Source organism: Salmo trutta, chromosome 1 (genome assembly GCF_901001165.1).
Source record: "Salmo trutta chromosome 1, fSalTru1.1, whole genome shotgun sequence".
NCBI lineage: Eukaryota > Metazoa > Chordata > Actinopteri > Salmoniformes > Salmonidae > Salmo > Salmo trutta.
The window spans coordinates 40,270,871-40,285,945 of NC_042957.1; the positions used below are offsets into that span (position 1 = coordinate 40,270,871).

General features: G+C 41.7%; 1 protein-coding gene across 1 annotated transcript; it reads left to right on the forward strand.

The window, feature by feature from the left end:
- The first annotated feature begins 397 nt into the window (after positions 1 to 397).
- Positions 398 to 14,390, forward strand: LOC115195804 (ammonium transporter Rh type A). The gene is made up of 10 exons (XM_029756072.1): positions 398 to 742; positions 6,635 to 6,818; positions 8,728 to 8,878; positions 9,516 to 9,663; positions 10,788 to 10,954; positions 11,359 to 11,496; positions 12,145 to 12,266; positions 12,553 to 12,623; positions 12,790 to 12,863; positions 13,241 to 14,390. The coding sequence occupies exons 1-10, from the start codon at positions 556 to 558 to the stop codon at positions 13,310 to 13,312; spliced, it is 1,314 nt and encodes a 437-aa protein (XP_029611932.1). The 5' UTR covers positions 398 to 555; the 3' UTR covers positions 13,313 to 14,390.
- Positions 14,391 to 15,075: the final 685 nt, after the last annotated feature.

A 15,075-nucleotide genomic window follows, 5' to 3' on the forward strand; every position in this document is an offset into this window, starting at 1 on the left:
GTAGGAAAGAGGGGACCAACTCCATATTAATGCCCATGATTTTGAAATGAGATGTTCGACGAGCAGGTGTCCATATACTTTTGGTCATGTAGTGTATCACCCAAATACACCAGCATGACTCTGACAGTGACAAATTAGCTGAAAAAAGCTCATTAGCCATTCATCTCATGTCTCTGTCACTGGCCGGGTGTCATTACTGTGTGTTTTGCCAAAGTCTAGTTTTTGCCCCCTCTTTTAAAAAGAGTAAACACCCAACAGTGAGGAAACCTATCCCCATGAGCAAAGTGAAGGAAGGGGAGTAACCACGCGGGCCTGACTGTTCTGCCCTGCCATTGGTCCCCACGAAACCTGCACCAATTTAAAGTTTGTTGCTCTCCACCCATCTGACTATTACCACAAAGTTGCTCTCCACCCATCTGACTATTACCACAAGCCCCAAAAGATAGATAGGGAGAGAAAGAAAAAGTAAGCGTGTGTCAGAGACAGAGGGTCAGCCTAAGATAAACAGAGAGAGAGAGAGAGAGAGAGACACACACACAGTTAGTTAATCTTGGCATGCCTGCATACTCCACCAACATGAGGCTTAAGTTTCCCATCCTGGCTCTGACTCTGGAGATCATCACCATCATCCTGTTTGCTGTGTTTGTGGACTACGATGATGGGAAACACGGGGGGCACGGAGCCCACAACACCACACACCATGACGAGAAGACGGAACAGGATCCTCTGACCCTTTATCCCAGTAAGTGACACCTGAAGTCTCCTTCATGTTAGCCTGGTCCCAGATCTGTTTGTGTGGTCTTGGCATGTCAATGACCATAGGAGTTGGCAAGACAGAAACAGGTCAAGGAGCAGGCTTCCTCAGTGTGGTGCCACATATTGTATGTGTGAGCTGTCAGTGTATTAACCTGGTTGTGGGAGCTCGGCTGAAGAATCATGGATTTGATTGTATTGACTCCTTGATGCCAACCCTGGTTGCTGTGGATGAAGGGCTATTAATTTGACACTTATTATTTTAATAATTGTGCAGTAGCTTTGAGGGATAAGCTATAGATCATTGGAGATGGTATTATTGAGTTATCAGATACTCCTGTCAGAGAGAGATGTTGTGGGAAAGCATAGTGTGAGGTTGTTGTGCAGGTGCCCATTCCAGCATCCTCACACCTAGAAATACTCTTTAGGGAATGGGCCAGATGCTCTAGCTGTCATAGGGGAACCACTCTCTCTCATACTGGACAGGTTCACTTTGGCTAGCCTCCAGATGGATTGTGCAAATGGGAAGATGAATGCCAGGACTGAATGACATCCACATACTTACAATAGAACTTGCAAGTGCACTTAATAAGGGAAATGTGTTTTAGTGAGACATACGATTGAGTTAAAAATGTACGTGAATTTGTGTTTGGAGATAGTTAAGTCTATCTTGTGACTTATCAGTTGAAAAGAGCCAAAGCCCCACCCTTACTACTTTACCTTTTGTACAAAAAATAATTTAGTTAGTCTGGTGTTCTTTGGGTGGTGCTTGGAATCACAAAAAGTGTATTTTTTACCAATTTTAATACAGCATAAATACTTGCAGACTTACAGTATAGGGGTTTGCCCAGAAATGGGCAGGGCAGGTGTGACCCGAAGAGATTAGCGTAGTGCTTAGCATTTGGGCCGATCCTTTTCCATTCCAAGAATTTTGCAGTTGAGGTGTCCTTTAAGTTAAGTCATATCCAAAGACATCCTAAAACTTTTAGAACTATTGGTTGTTTTTAAATAAACTGAGAGAATATTTTTATTTAAAGATTTTTGTTTAATGGATTATACAGCTAGAGATGTGTATAAAGGCGACATTGACTTTCTTTTCTTAAGAAAGCTGTAACATTTGCAGATTCCATCCATAACTATCATAATTGACCCCCCAAAATGGTCACTTAACTCAACTTACTAGCTATTTAATGCTCATTCAGCTGTACAAACACAAGTTGCACCCCCCCTAAAAACTATTGGAGTAGACTATGAGAAAATATCAGCGGTCTGATGTGTGCGATGCGGGGTCGTCTATATTGTTCATTACCAAAGCTCCGCAATTACAGGTTCATCGCAGAGGAAATAAGAGGAGGAATGCAGTTTTGAAAAATAGGAGGCTATGTTGTTGCTGGGCTTTACCATCAACGGACAAAATCATTGTTAAAAAAAAATATTGAGATGAACCAATGATGAACCAAAACCCACGGCAATACAAAAAGAACCTACATAGGTACAAAACCCGACGCGCACTAGTAACATAGAGTACAAGCACTTACAAACAAACAATTCCACACAAGGAGCAGAGGGTTAAATACACAACAATTAATGAGGGAAATTGAAACCAGGTGTGTAAGAAAACAAGACAAAACAAATGGAAAATGAAAAGTGGATTGACGATGGCTAGAAGACCAGTGACACCGACCACCGAACACCGCCCGAACAAGGAGAGGAAACTACTTCGGTGGAAGTCGTGACAATAAAAACTACATTTCTACAACACCAACCTCTCTCAAACATTGTGATGGTGTCAGGGGACATACAGGGGATATCCTGGTGTTTTTTCAACCTCTCCAAAATGCCTGAACGTTTAGCCTAGGCATATCCAGGTTACTGGTCCCACATACAAATTAACTGTTTACAAAAACAATAGATAGACAGTACCAGTCAAAAGTTTGGATACACCTACTCATTCAAGGGTTTTTCTTTTTTTGTACAATTTCTATATTGTAGAATAATAATGAAGACATCAACACTATGAAATAACACATATGGAATCATGTAATAACAAAAAAGTGTTAAACAAATCAAAATATACATTATATTCAGATTCTTCAAAGTAGCCGCTAGACATTAAAAAAGATACAAAAATGTCTTATCAAACACAAACTTGGTTACTCATGTGTCCTCCAATAAAAAAGGTGCAAAAATAGAAATTAGCTGAATGATTTACAAATGGTATTCGTGTTCATTTTACATCCCACATGTAGATGATTAGATTTCACTTTCACCATAGCTTGTGCATGTTTTGATAGTCTTTGAAGCAGTCCCTCTCTGCCAGGAAACACCCTTTTTTTCTTTGTGTTTTGTGCAATGCTTGCAGTTCTTCCTTTTGTCTTTTGGCAGGTGTGTTGGATAGTGGCGCTCACCTTGAGTGGAGGGTCTTGTGATGGTGGTGAGGTTGCTTTGGGCCCGCATTTCAACCATTTCCAATACCAGCTACTCTCGGAAGGCCAACTGGGAGAGATGGGTTTGACCTTTTGCTTTGGCCATGTGCTTGTGAAGAATGAAAGCCTTTACTGTAGCAATGTCCACAAAGTGGTAGAAAAAAGTTATATACCACTTCCTGGTCTTGTGGAAGACCTGGTAGTAGCCTATCAGAGGATCAGATAGGTCAACAACCCCCATGCTGGCATTGTAGTACTTCACAGAAACATGAATGGGGACATTCTTCCTCACCCATGCCCCATCGGCTAGCACAAAGAGCTTGTAGCCCCATTTGGTCTGCAAGCCAATTTGAGCATTTGAGGCAACCAGGCGCTCATCTATAGATAGATTTTGAGCAGGCTGGAAGTACATTTTGCATGCCTCCACCATGTCATGATAAAGGGGCTTGACTCTTGCAAGACGATCATACCCTGCAGTCCCCTTTTTCTGGTCATTCTCCTGATCCTTTTGTGGGTCACTCATGTGAAGAGTATGGTTGATGGCCAAGAATCGGTTTTCACTCATGATGGAGGTGGGGAACTCGAGCTGATAGAGTGGGGATCTTGCTCCTGTTGTCAACTAGTCTTGATACCTTTACCAGTCCCATGTAAATCACCAAGAAAATGTAGTTGAGCATGTCACCCATGGTGACAGGTTTCCAGGACATCTTCCCTCCCCCTGCTGCTTCCAGTTGTGCATATTCATTTTTATTTGATTACTTTATTCTTTTTCATTCCTTAATAACCAAAAGAATAAGAAATATTGGTAAATCGCTCAGCACTAATGCCAAAACTAAAGATTAAAAAAAACTAACGAAAGGCCTCATGGCCAAAACATCCTTTTAGCACAGCACTTGGACATGGTTGGTGCTGCCACCTGGGGTACGGAGTGTTGAAGTCTATCCTGGTCCAATGTGTCGCCTAACTGTGTGCTAACACTAAACTACCTTCTACAGTACATAACAATAGTGCATATCTCTGTATTATTTATTTGGTTTTGCAAGGTTGGAGATTTTAGATGACAATGTTGGGTAAGATGAAAGTGTAGTGGTAGGCTGAAAAAGGGAGATATGCAATATGGATATGGATTCAAGATAAAAGCTGAGACTTGTTTTGCTGTTATGTTCCTAAGCTTCAAGTTTAGTACTCTACGTCTCAGTTGGTAGAGTAAGGCGCTGACAACGGCAGGAATTTCTCAGGTTAGGTAGTTCCCAGCAATAATACACGATACATCATGTACTCTAGTTTTTGTTACCCTATTGTCCATTCCCTTGCATCAACCCACTCATTGTGAGATAATGTTTTGCACGTTGTTTGATTTGCACATTCCCAATCAGTACCCTCAATCAATGCTAAAGAACATAAATGCTGATTTGTGGCACATGGCTATCTTATCGTGTATATATCTTACAAGGCTTTTTGTATATCTTACATATTTTACATTGTTCAGACTTTGATATCAGGGAAAATAATGAATTGATTATTGATTTTAGTTATTTGTACCGTGTATATATCGTACAGCACTATTCGTAATCTATTTGTATATCTTACATTTCTGACATTGTTCAGACTTCGATATCAGGAAAAAGATTGGATAGATTTGAGTTATTTGTTTGTTACCGGATAGGCGCGGGTGTTCTGGCCAGTGCCAGAGGGGTTATAATGTATCCTATGACGTCTGGGAGGCATTGCATAAGTAATACTAAACCTGATTAGAATCATGGTCCAGTGCGCTGAATCTCATCCATAGCAATACAATGCACTCCTGGGGAGAAAGAGACGGTCACATGTAAGCACGATAATGAGTGAGGAATTCATGGACAAAATCTAATTTGAGGCAAAATCTGTTAAGAAGAGCTAACCTTCCTGTTTATTCTGTCTCTATCACTGTGTGGCAGAAAGAGGGAGCCTCCGAAAAAACGAAACTCTTAAATTAATTGCCAGTTACAACAATCCCTCAACAACTGCCTAAAATGTAGCATCGGTTTTACTTATAGTAAGGCCTGGTATGGCACAGAGACACATACAGAGAAAGAGATGTGTATGGCTCTGGAATGGCATGCTGGTAGACATGTTTCCTGGAGAGTCATACACAGCTTACATAGAGTACATAGAGTAGTCATATATAGTCACAGATAAAAAAGACAACGGACCTATCGGGCTAGTCTATGCTGCACCTAAGCCCCCCAACCGCCAACCCCACACCCTGTATTCCATTACTTCCCCAGGACAGTCTGGGTGGTGACTGTTTGCCTAAGTCCTTCCCTGACACCGCAATGCTAACTGCCCACCACAATGCTAACCAGACCTGGGGAAACAAGGTCTATTGTTTCCACTTTCTGCAAACGGCCACACCTTGATGTACTTTCCAGATGAGGACCCGTCATCCATCGCACAGTGACTGATCACTTTTGGGAATTGGGAGTCTGGCTTCCTGTGGTCAGGCATTTCAGGGAAGAGAACCTTTTCTGAGCATCGAACGAGAGTGGGAGTAGAGTGTGTGGGTGGGAGTGGGAGTGGAGCTTGGAGAATTAGGATTGTTCCTCCAGCGGCGGTGGACAACCTGTTTAAGCTCCACACACCTACATACGTACGCACACATACATGTACGTTCTCACGCACACACATACACACATTTGGTCAGTTTCTTGGGCCAGTAGCCTGATCCTTATCTGCAGACACACAGATAGTGCTCACATCCTGCTGTCTGCAAATACAGTGAGCTAAAGTCCTTATAAGTAAAGTCTCTGTCCTCTTGTATACATCAATCTAAACATGCATAAAGTGCGAGCACAGTGATCCATCTATTAAGTTTAGAAGACTTGATTAAGATCATGTGATCCCAGTGAATGGAACAGCGTGAGGCTACTGACATGACACATCAAACTGGGTTATCGGGAGCCTCAGTTCTCAGTATCCCATTCACAGACTGATCTAATTGGTCTTCCCGCCTCAGGATTTTCATTGACCCCCTCATGGGGATAGGAGTTACTAATGTTGCTGCACAACCCAATATGGGTGCTCTGTGAATCATTTGAGCAGCAAAAGGCAAAGCAACATAATGAATGGAATATTTACAAGCCACTAATTGCCCTAGGTATTTGATCAATAACTAGTCTGTCAACTGATTTGAATGTCTTTGACATGTTGTAATAGAGGATTATACTCACACAGCAAGCCCTCCCAGGGTTTTAGTAATTTGTTTTAGTTTTCATTCACTATTCATTCAGAGTGAATAAATCATATGGGGGCTGTTTTATAGAGAAATAATACAATTATATTATGTTAACACTACCACCAACGTCTTTTGGATTTCATGTGAATTTAAAATGTTAATATCTCTGCCATTTTGGAAGTCACTTTTTTATGAATCAAACTCCACTGAGCTGACCTCTGACCTGCCATTTGTTCCCCAGTGTTCCAGGATGTCCACGTTATGATCTTCATTGGCTTTGGCTTCCTGATGACCTTTCTGAAGAGATATGGCTTCAGCAGCGTGGGCCTCAACCTGCTCCTGGCCGCCTTCGCTCTGCAGTGGGGTCTAATCATGCAAGGCCTCTGGCACCTGGAAGACGGCAAGATCAAAGTCTCCATCTTCAAGTAAATACAAATAGTACACTAACAGAACAGTCAGAATAAATAAAGCTAGCAGTATCATCATAGTACCCATGATAGAAGACATCTTCAAGTAAATACAACATAGCCATTACCAGAACCGTCAAAACCAATAATCAGCTTGTAGTAATAGCACATGTACGTACAGCTGAAGTCGGAAGTTTACATACACCTTAGCTAAATACATTTCAACTCAGTTTTTCACAATTCCTGACATTTAATCCTAGTAAAAATTCCCTGTTTCAGGTCAGTTAGGATCACAACTTTATTTTATGAATGTGAAATGTCAGAAAAATAGTAGAGAGAATGATTTATTTCAGATTTTATTTATTTCATCACATTCCCAGTGGGTCAGAAGTTTACATACACTCAATTAGTATTTGGTAGCATTGGCTTTAAATTGTTTAACTTGGGTCAAACGTTTTGGGTAGCCTTCCACAACCTTCCCACAATAAGTTGGGTGAATTTTGGCCCATTCCTCCTGACAGAGCTAGTGTAACTGAGTCAGGTTTGTAGGCCTCCTTGTTCGCACAAGCTTTTTCAGTTCTGCCCACAAATGTTCTATAGGATTGAGGTCAGGGCTTTGTGATGGCCACTCCAATACCTTGACTTTGTTGTCCTTAAGCCATTTTGCCACAACTTTGGAAGTATGCTTGGGGTCATTGTCCATTTGGAAGACCCATTTGCGACCAAGCTTTAACTTCCTGACAGATGTCTTGAGATGTTGCTTCAATATATCCACATAATTTTCTTTCTTCATGATGCCATCTATTTTGTGAAGTGCATCAGTCCCTCCTGCAGCAAAGCACCCCCACAACATGATGCTGCCACCCCCGTGCTTCACAGTTGGGATGGTGTTCTTTTCCTCCAAGCATATCAATGTTCATTATGGCCAAACAGTTCTATTTTTGTTTCATCAGACCAGAGGACATTTTTCTAAAAAGTACGATCTTTGTCCCCATGTGCAGTTGCAAACCGTAGTCTGGCTTTTTTATGGTCGTTTTGGAGCAGTGGCTTCTTCCTTGCTGAGCGGCCTTTCAGGTTATGTCGATATAGGACTTGTTTTACTGTGGATATAGATACTTTTGTACCTGTTTCCTCCAGCATCTTCACAAGGTCCTTTGCTGTTACTCTGGGATTGATTTGCACTTTTCGCACCAAAGTACGTTAATCTCTAGGAGACAGAACTTGTCTCCTTCCTGAGAGGTATGACGGCTGCATGGTCCCATGGTGTTTATACTTGCGCACTATTGTTTGTACAGATGAATGTGGTACCTTCAGGCATTTGGAAATTGCTCCCAAGGATGAACTAGACTTGTAGAGGTCTACAATTATTTTTCTGAGGTCTTGGCTGATTTCTTTTGATTTTCCCATGATGTCAAGCAAAGAAGCACTAAGTTTGAAGGTAGTCCTTTGTGGAGTGGTTGAAAAATGAGTTTTAATGACTCCAACCTAAGTGTATGTAAACTTACGACTTCAACTGTACACATTAGAGGAGACTCATAGAGAAGCCTTCTATTCTAGGGTAGCCTAGTGGTTAGAGTGTTGGACTAGTAATTGAAAGGTTGCAAGTTCAAATCCCTGAGCTGACAAGGTACAAATCTGTCGTTCTGCCCCTGAACAGGCAGTTAACCCACTGTTTCATAGGCCGTCATTGAAAATTAGAATTCGTTCTTAACTGACTTGCCTAGTTAAATAAAGGTACAAAAAAATACAAAATGAGTACAGCAACAGAATGGGTAGAATGAATGAAGCTAGCATTAGTGGTATTATGTGCACAAGATAGAGGACAATCATAGAGAAGTGTTCTGTTCTAGTGTTAACAAGACATCTCTCGCTCTCTCTTTCTCTCTCTTCACCCCCTCCTACTTGTCCTCTCCCTCCTCACCATAAGGATGATCAACGCAGATTTCAGCACAGCCACCGTTCTGATCTCGTTCGGGGCAGTGCTGGGTAAAACCAGTCCCGTCCAGCTCCTCATCATGACCATCCTGGAGATCACCATATTCGGCATCAACGAACATCTGGTGGCCGAAATCCTGGGGGTCAGTGCACTTCACCATCATTTCAGATCCCAGAACTAACCCTTATTCTAACAGTCTGTCACAACAAACTAACTTCAACCTTGTCCACTCATCTAAGAACTTGTGTACATGAAAAACAACACTATACAAGAAAATGATATTAGTTAATACAGTTCAATAAGCAATATTGTGTGCAATCTTGTGAGTAGCAGTTAAAACTGTGTGAATCTCTTATTGACCCATACATGTGTAATATCTGTTTACCTGGGAACTTATACACCTGACCCATAACCCTAGTGAGAACGCCGTCTAGTGGTGAGAAGTGACAGCCCAAGATAACAGCGATCAGACAAGATTCATCCTACCAAAAGTGCTCAGACAAATATAATCAGGGCGTAAATTCTTAGGGATGAACCTACAAAGGGAAAAATATATCTAGGTCAATTTTATTTGATATTCTTGAATCGGTCCAATCCTATACCCAACAAATCAGTGCACAAGTTTTGCTTGGGAATGGGCAGAGGTGTGATGGATGGGTGATTGACAGGTGACTGAGGTTACTAGCAGGCTAAGGAGAAAGTTAGGTTAGTAGGGATGTTTTTTTTTTGTTTTTTTACAACATGAACTAACTACTTTATATGGTTTGTCCCACTCACAGGCCAATGATGTTGGGGCCTCCATGATTATCCATGCCTTTGGGGCGTACTTCGGTCTTGCAGTGGCCCGCATGCTGTACCGGCCAGCTCTGAGGAACAGCCATGAGAACGATGGCTCTGTTTACCACTCTGATCTCTTCGCCATGATCGGTAAGAGCAGCTCACATGGCAGTCATCATGTGAGCTGGGTTCGATCCGGGTTCGATCCGGGCTGTGTTGCAGCCGGCCGTGAACGGGAGACCCATGAGGTGGCACACAATTGGCCCAGCATCGTCCGGGTTAGGGGAGGGTTTGGCCGGCTGGGATGTCCTTGTCCCATCGCGCTATAGCGAGTCCTTGTGGCGGGCCAGGTGCATGCACGCTGACTTCGGTCGCCAGTTGTACGGTGTTTCCTCTGACACATTGGTGCGGCTGGCTTCTGGGTTAAGTGAGCAGTGTGTCAAGAAGCAGTGCAGCTTGGCAGGGTCGTGTTTCGGAGGACGCAGAGTTTGGATATCATGAAATTGGGGAGAAAAAAATGTATCATAATAATCTATACATTTTATTGATTACCGTAGACTGTCACTAACGACTATTATTAGTATTATAGATTGGAGAATAGTAGACAGATCCGCTAAATATTGTTAAAATGTTCTTTGGAACACTAGAAATAACAATTCAGCAATAAGGAGGTTGTACGTATCAAGCATCTCAGAGTAGGAATGCTGATTTTAGTATCATTTTTTATTTTTTTATTTTACTAGGAAAGTCAGTTAAGAACAAATTCTTATTTACAATGACAACCTACCGGGGAACTTCCAATGCCTTGTTCAGGGGAGAACAACATATTTTTTATCTTGTAAACTTCAATTCAATCCAGCAATTCAATCCAGCAACACTTTCGTTTACTGGCCCAACGCTCTATCCACTAGACTATTCGCCGCACCACTTTTAGATCACAATGAATGGGATTACATGGACTGGGGGACCTGAACCTAGATTAGCATTTCTACTCTGAGACGCTTGATACATACGGCTCCTGGTGTCTGTTTGCGCTGTACATTTTATCACAGGGGAAGGGGAAGCTCCCGCAAATCATAGTCTCATTCACCACCTATTGGAAATACAGTGTATCACTTCTAAAACTCACTGTATTATAAAAAACAGTGGCACTAGCAGGCATAATTCTGTTCAATGTAGTTTCAATATATTTAATACATCACTTTTTGTTTATATATTTTAGAATTAACTGAAGTAGCAGAAAAATCTAAATCCTCCTTGAATATCTTCTCCAGGTACAGTGTTCCTCTGGATGTTCTGGCCCAGTTTCAACTCTGCCATCGCTGAATCTGGCACTGATCAGCTCATGGCGGTGACCAACACCTACTTCTCCCTGGCTGCCTGTGTACTCTCTGCCTACGCCGTCTCCAGCCTGGTGGAGCACAAAGGGAAACTGGACATGGTGAGTCTTCCAATGCTTCATTCAAACCACAAAGGATCACAGCAAATCTGTAGATTGTTTACTTTCTTTCAATTTATTTGACTTGTTTATGTTCAAACAAGACTATTGAGTGTGTGTGTGTGTATTGTGTGTCTTTGCAAAAGAGACAATAAAATCTCACACAGCACCTACTACAGCATAGCTCACTACAGACCCTGGTTCGATCCCAGTCTGTATCACAACTGGCAGTGATCGGGAGTCCCATAGGGCGGCGCACAATTGGCCCAGCGTCGTCTGGGTTAGGGGAGGGTTTGGCCGGGGGAGGCCGTCATTGTAAATAAGAATTTGGTTTTAACTGACTTGCCAAGTTAAATAAAGGTTAAATAAAATATAAAATAAAAAAGATGCTTCTGTGTCTTCCATAGGTCCACATCCAGAATGCCACTTTGGCCGGAGGTGTTGCCGTGGGAACCTGCGCTGACATGGACATCGGCCCTTTTGGTGCCATGATCATCGGGTTCGTGGCTGGCATCATCTCCACCCTGGGCTTCAAGTTCCTCACTGTGAGTTCAAAGGTCACACAAGTCTGAACCAATAGAAAGGGAGATACCTAGTCATAACTGAATGCATTCAACCAAAATGTGTCTTCTGCATTTAACCCAAGCCCTCTAAATCAGAGAGGTGCAGAGGGCTGTCTCAACATCATCAGTCCCTGGGGAGTAGTTGTTTTTCTTGGGGGTTAACTGCCTTGCTCAAGGGCAGAACAGCAGATTTTTCCACCTTGCCAGCTCTGGGATTTGAACTAGAGACCTTTTAGTTTTTGGACTGATGTTCTTAACCACTAGGCTACACTAGGCCACAACCCTGCAGTGGACCAGGACACCACATTGTCTATAAAAAGCCAACTAGTGTTGCAATGTAGACATGCCTTGTGAGTTGCAATAAACCTAAATTCCTTTGAATGTTACATTTCTGTCAGCATCCTCACCAACCAGTTAGGGGGAGGAAATAGTGTCCTCAGCCCAATGAGAAAATCTGGTTCTGGTTTGTTAAACGAGTTTTGCCTGCTGGGAGAAATGCGCATTTTAGTCAAAACAGTCACCCATCCATCCATGACTGACTAACCTGCCATCAGATCGCTAGAAATATGTTGAAATGAGTGGGCACTAGGGAATATAGAAATGACACAACAGTTTCTCTCTGTGTTTTAGCCAATCCTGGCATCCAACCTGGGCATCCAGGACACCTGTGGTGTCCACAATCTGCACGGCATGCCTGGCATCCTCGGGGGTATCGCTGGCATTGTGGCTGTCGCTCTGGGCAAAAAGAACGGGTAGGGCTCATCCAATGGCATTTTTCATACTGTATATCTATAAAGGCATTGGATAAAGGAATTACAGATAAAAGTCATTTGAAAATGAATGATTTTCTAAAGACTTTTTGTAAATGACGATGTGTAGTCAATATCAGATACAGATACTGTAGTTCTTGAACGTCTAATAATTCACTTTTCCGTTAAGGTGTGAACTTGGCCTCAATAATTAGTCTCAAAATAAGGTCTCTTGCCATAATTACCTAAGTACTCCTGCCATTTCTCATCTCCGCCATTCTTCCCTCAGGAGTGCTGCCATGCAGGGTGCAGCCCTGGCCTCATCCCTTGGGTTTGCTTTGGTTGGAGGAACTATTACAGGTGGGTGGAGAGAGACTGCCATTTTTTGTCATTCAAAAATCTACATCACATTTGAACAGACTACTTATCAGTTTTCATATTTTATAAAACTGCAATTTGTTTTATACGATGCCCGCTGGGAAACATATATTCAATAATACTGTTAATAACTTTTCTATTTGTACAGGTCTGATAATGAAGCTTCCATTCTGGGGACAGCCTCCAGATCAGAACTGCTTTGATGATTCCATTTATTGGGAGGTGATAATCTGAAAGAAACAAATACAACACATTATCCTGATCCCTTATTGATCCTCACTAGCTTACAGTTGAATCAAATACCTGAGGTATATGGTATAACGTATAGGATGTTACATTTATTGGTGTGACACTCATGTAACATTTGACATATCCAGTCCCATAATGTGGCATTAGCCACATATAGATTGTTCTTAGTCACACATGGCTAATGTGGCATACTGTCTTGTATTACATTGAACGTGACCACCTGGAGACACACATAAAATATTTGATTTGTAAATAAAAAATACTATCTTACAACAAATATGATTTGGCATAGATGAAATTGTGGCTAAATTCTGAGATCTGTGACTGACTGAAATGTGACTGTGTTCTAGGTTCCTGAGGAGGAGGAGGAGGAGGAGGGCGAGGAGAGCCTGGCTCACAGAGACCAAAAAGCAGAGGCGTAAAGCTCCCACTCTTTGCTGCACATTGACGACCTACAACCCTCTAAGCTAGAGATGGGAAAGTGAGGAATTATGAACCACACATTAGACATTGGGTGTACTGTATCTCAATAGTCTTAACTGGCTTCCTCTCCTTGTCACCTCTCCTTCATCTAATTGGTAGATCCCTACCAGGACTTCATACGTCACCTGTGTAATTTCTTGACCATCAGTGCAGAGGACGTAAAGGAGAGAAGCTATGTTGTACTATTGAATTCAATCCAGGATGGCCAGTGCTGTGAAATTGTCAGTTATTTTCAACTACTGCATAAATAATTGGATTGATATGAGACAAATTGAGATCATATCGTGATTCATGCTACCTTATTAAGATATCTCTAAATCAACTCGATCAGCAGGGAAATGTTATCCTGTGTTGCACTTTTCTGTGTAACCAAACTAGGTCCTCATTGTCCATAGATTTGTACTAAATATTTTAATCTTCAATTGAATAGAGTAGGTCCACTGAAGAGCATTTGGGAAACATGTCATAGCTCATTATAATTTCAACTAAAGTGTAAGAGGTGGGTGTGTTACATATATAAAAATGCAATTGAGATAATATTGTAAGGATTTTCTTATCTTAAACAAATAATGTTTACAGAAACTCATTTCAAACAACATGCTTGCAGTGCTTTGGATGTGGTAGTCTGAAAATGTATTTAAATGAAGCAGCATTTTGATATAAATGATCCTGAATAAGTTGCATTGAAACATTAACTGTTCTTTCACACAATTGGAGGAAAGATACTTTCAGGGATTCTTTTTTTACACTGAATTTGACGACCACCGTTCTGAGCCATTAGAAACTGTATAGAAATAGTAGAAACAGTATATCAAGCTGACATTCAATCATATCACCAATTGTCTCACATGTTTTATGACACTATCAAAATGTTAACAGGCGTTTGTTTTGCCTCATTAGTTAGGGCTATACATTGTATATTTTTCTCAACACGTCTTTTTATGTCGCCATCCAACTGACATAGCCGATATTGTGTGCTAGGCCTTGTTTAATGAATAAAATCTACTGCTACTTTAGCCTGCTGCAGAGCTAGGCCGCGTGACTGGAACTCACTACTCCTACTGGAGAGAATCTGATACCAGACCAGGCTGCAAAGTTTAGGCAGTAGCTGAGGGCCAGTATTTATCAAGCGTCTCAGAGTGGGGGTGCTGATCTTGGATCAGTTTTACCTTTCTAGATCAGCACTCCTGAGACACTTGATAAACACGGGCCCAGGTCTCACGGGGAACGGAGCTGGGCAAGATTGGGTTCTGCATTAAGCTACTCCCTGTGTGCATCCAAATACTCTTAAGGTTCCCCTTCATCTACCCCAGTATCCTCACTGCTAAAGTGGAGTTGAGTGTCTTTGATTTTCATTTCACCGTCTAAGTTTTTACAAATACAGAAAGTCAATTGAAATCTGACATGTCCAATTAAAAACCGGATAGTCTACATGTCACATGGATTCAGAATAAATGGGGCATGAGAAAGAAAGCCACTGAGAGATTTAGGATACATAAGCTTTCCATATTTCTTTCACTTCTTATTGTAACCTCTTAATGCATAGTGTAGTTAGTTACATAATGGATATAGTCATTTTCTCTAAATCCCTGCACCTAGGACTAACAATTGGTACTTAGTGATTCAGATTACAAGTATGTCTTTATACACTGAGTGTACAAAACATTAAGAACACTTTCATCATATTGAGTTGCACCCCCCC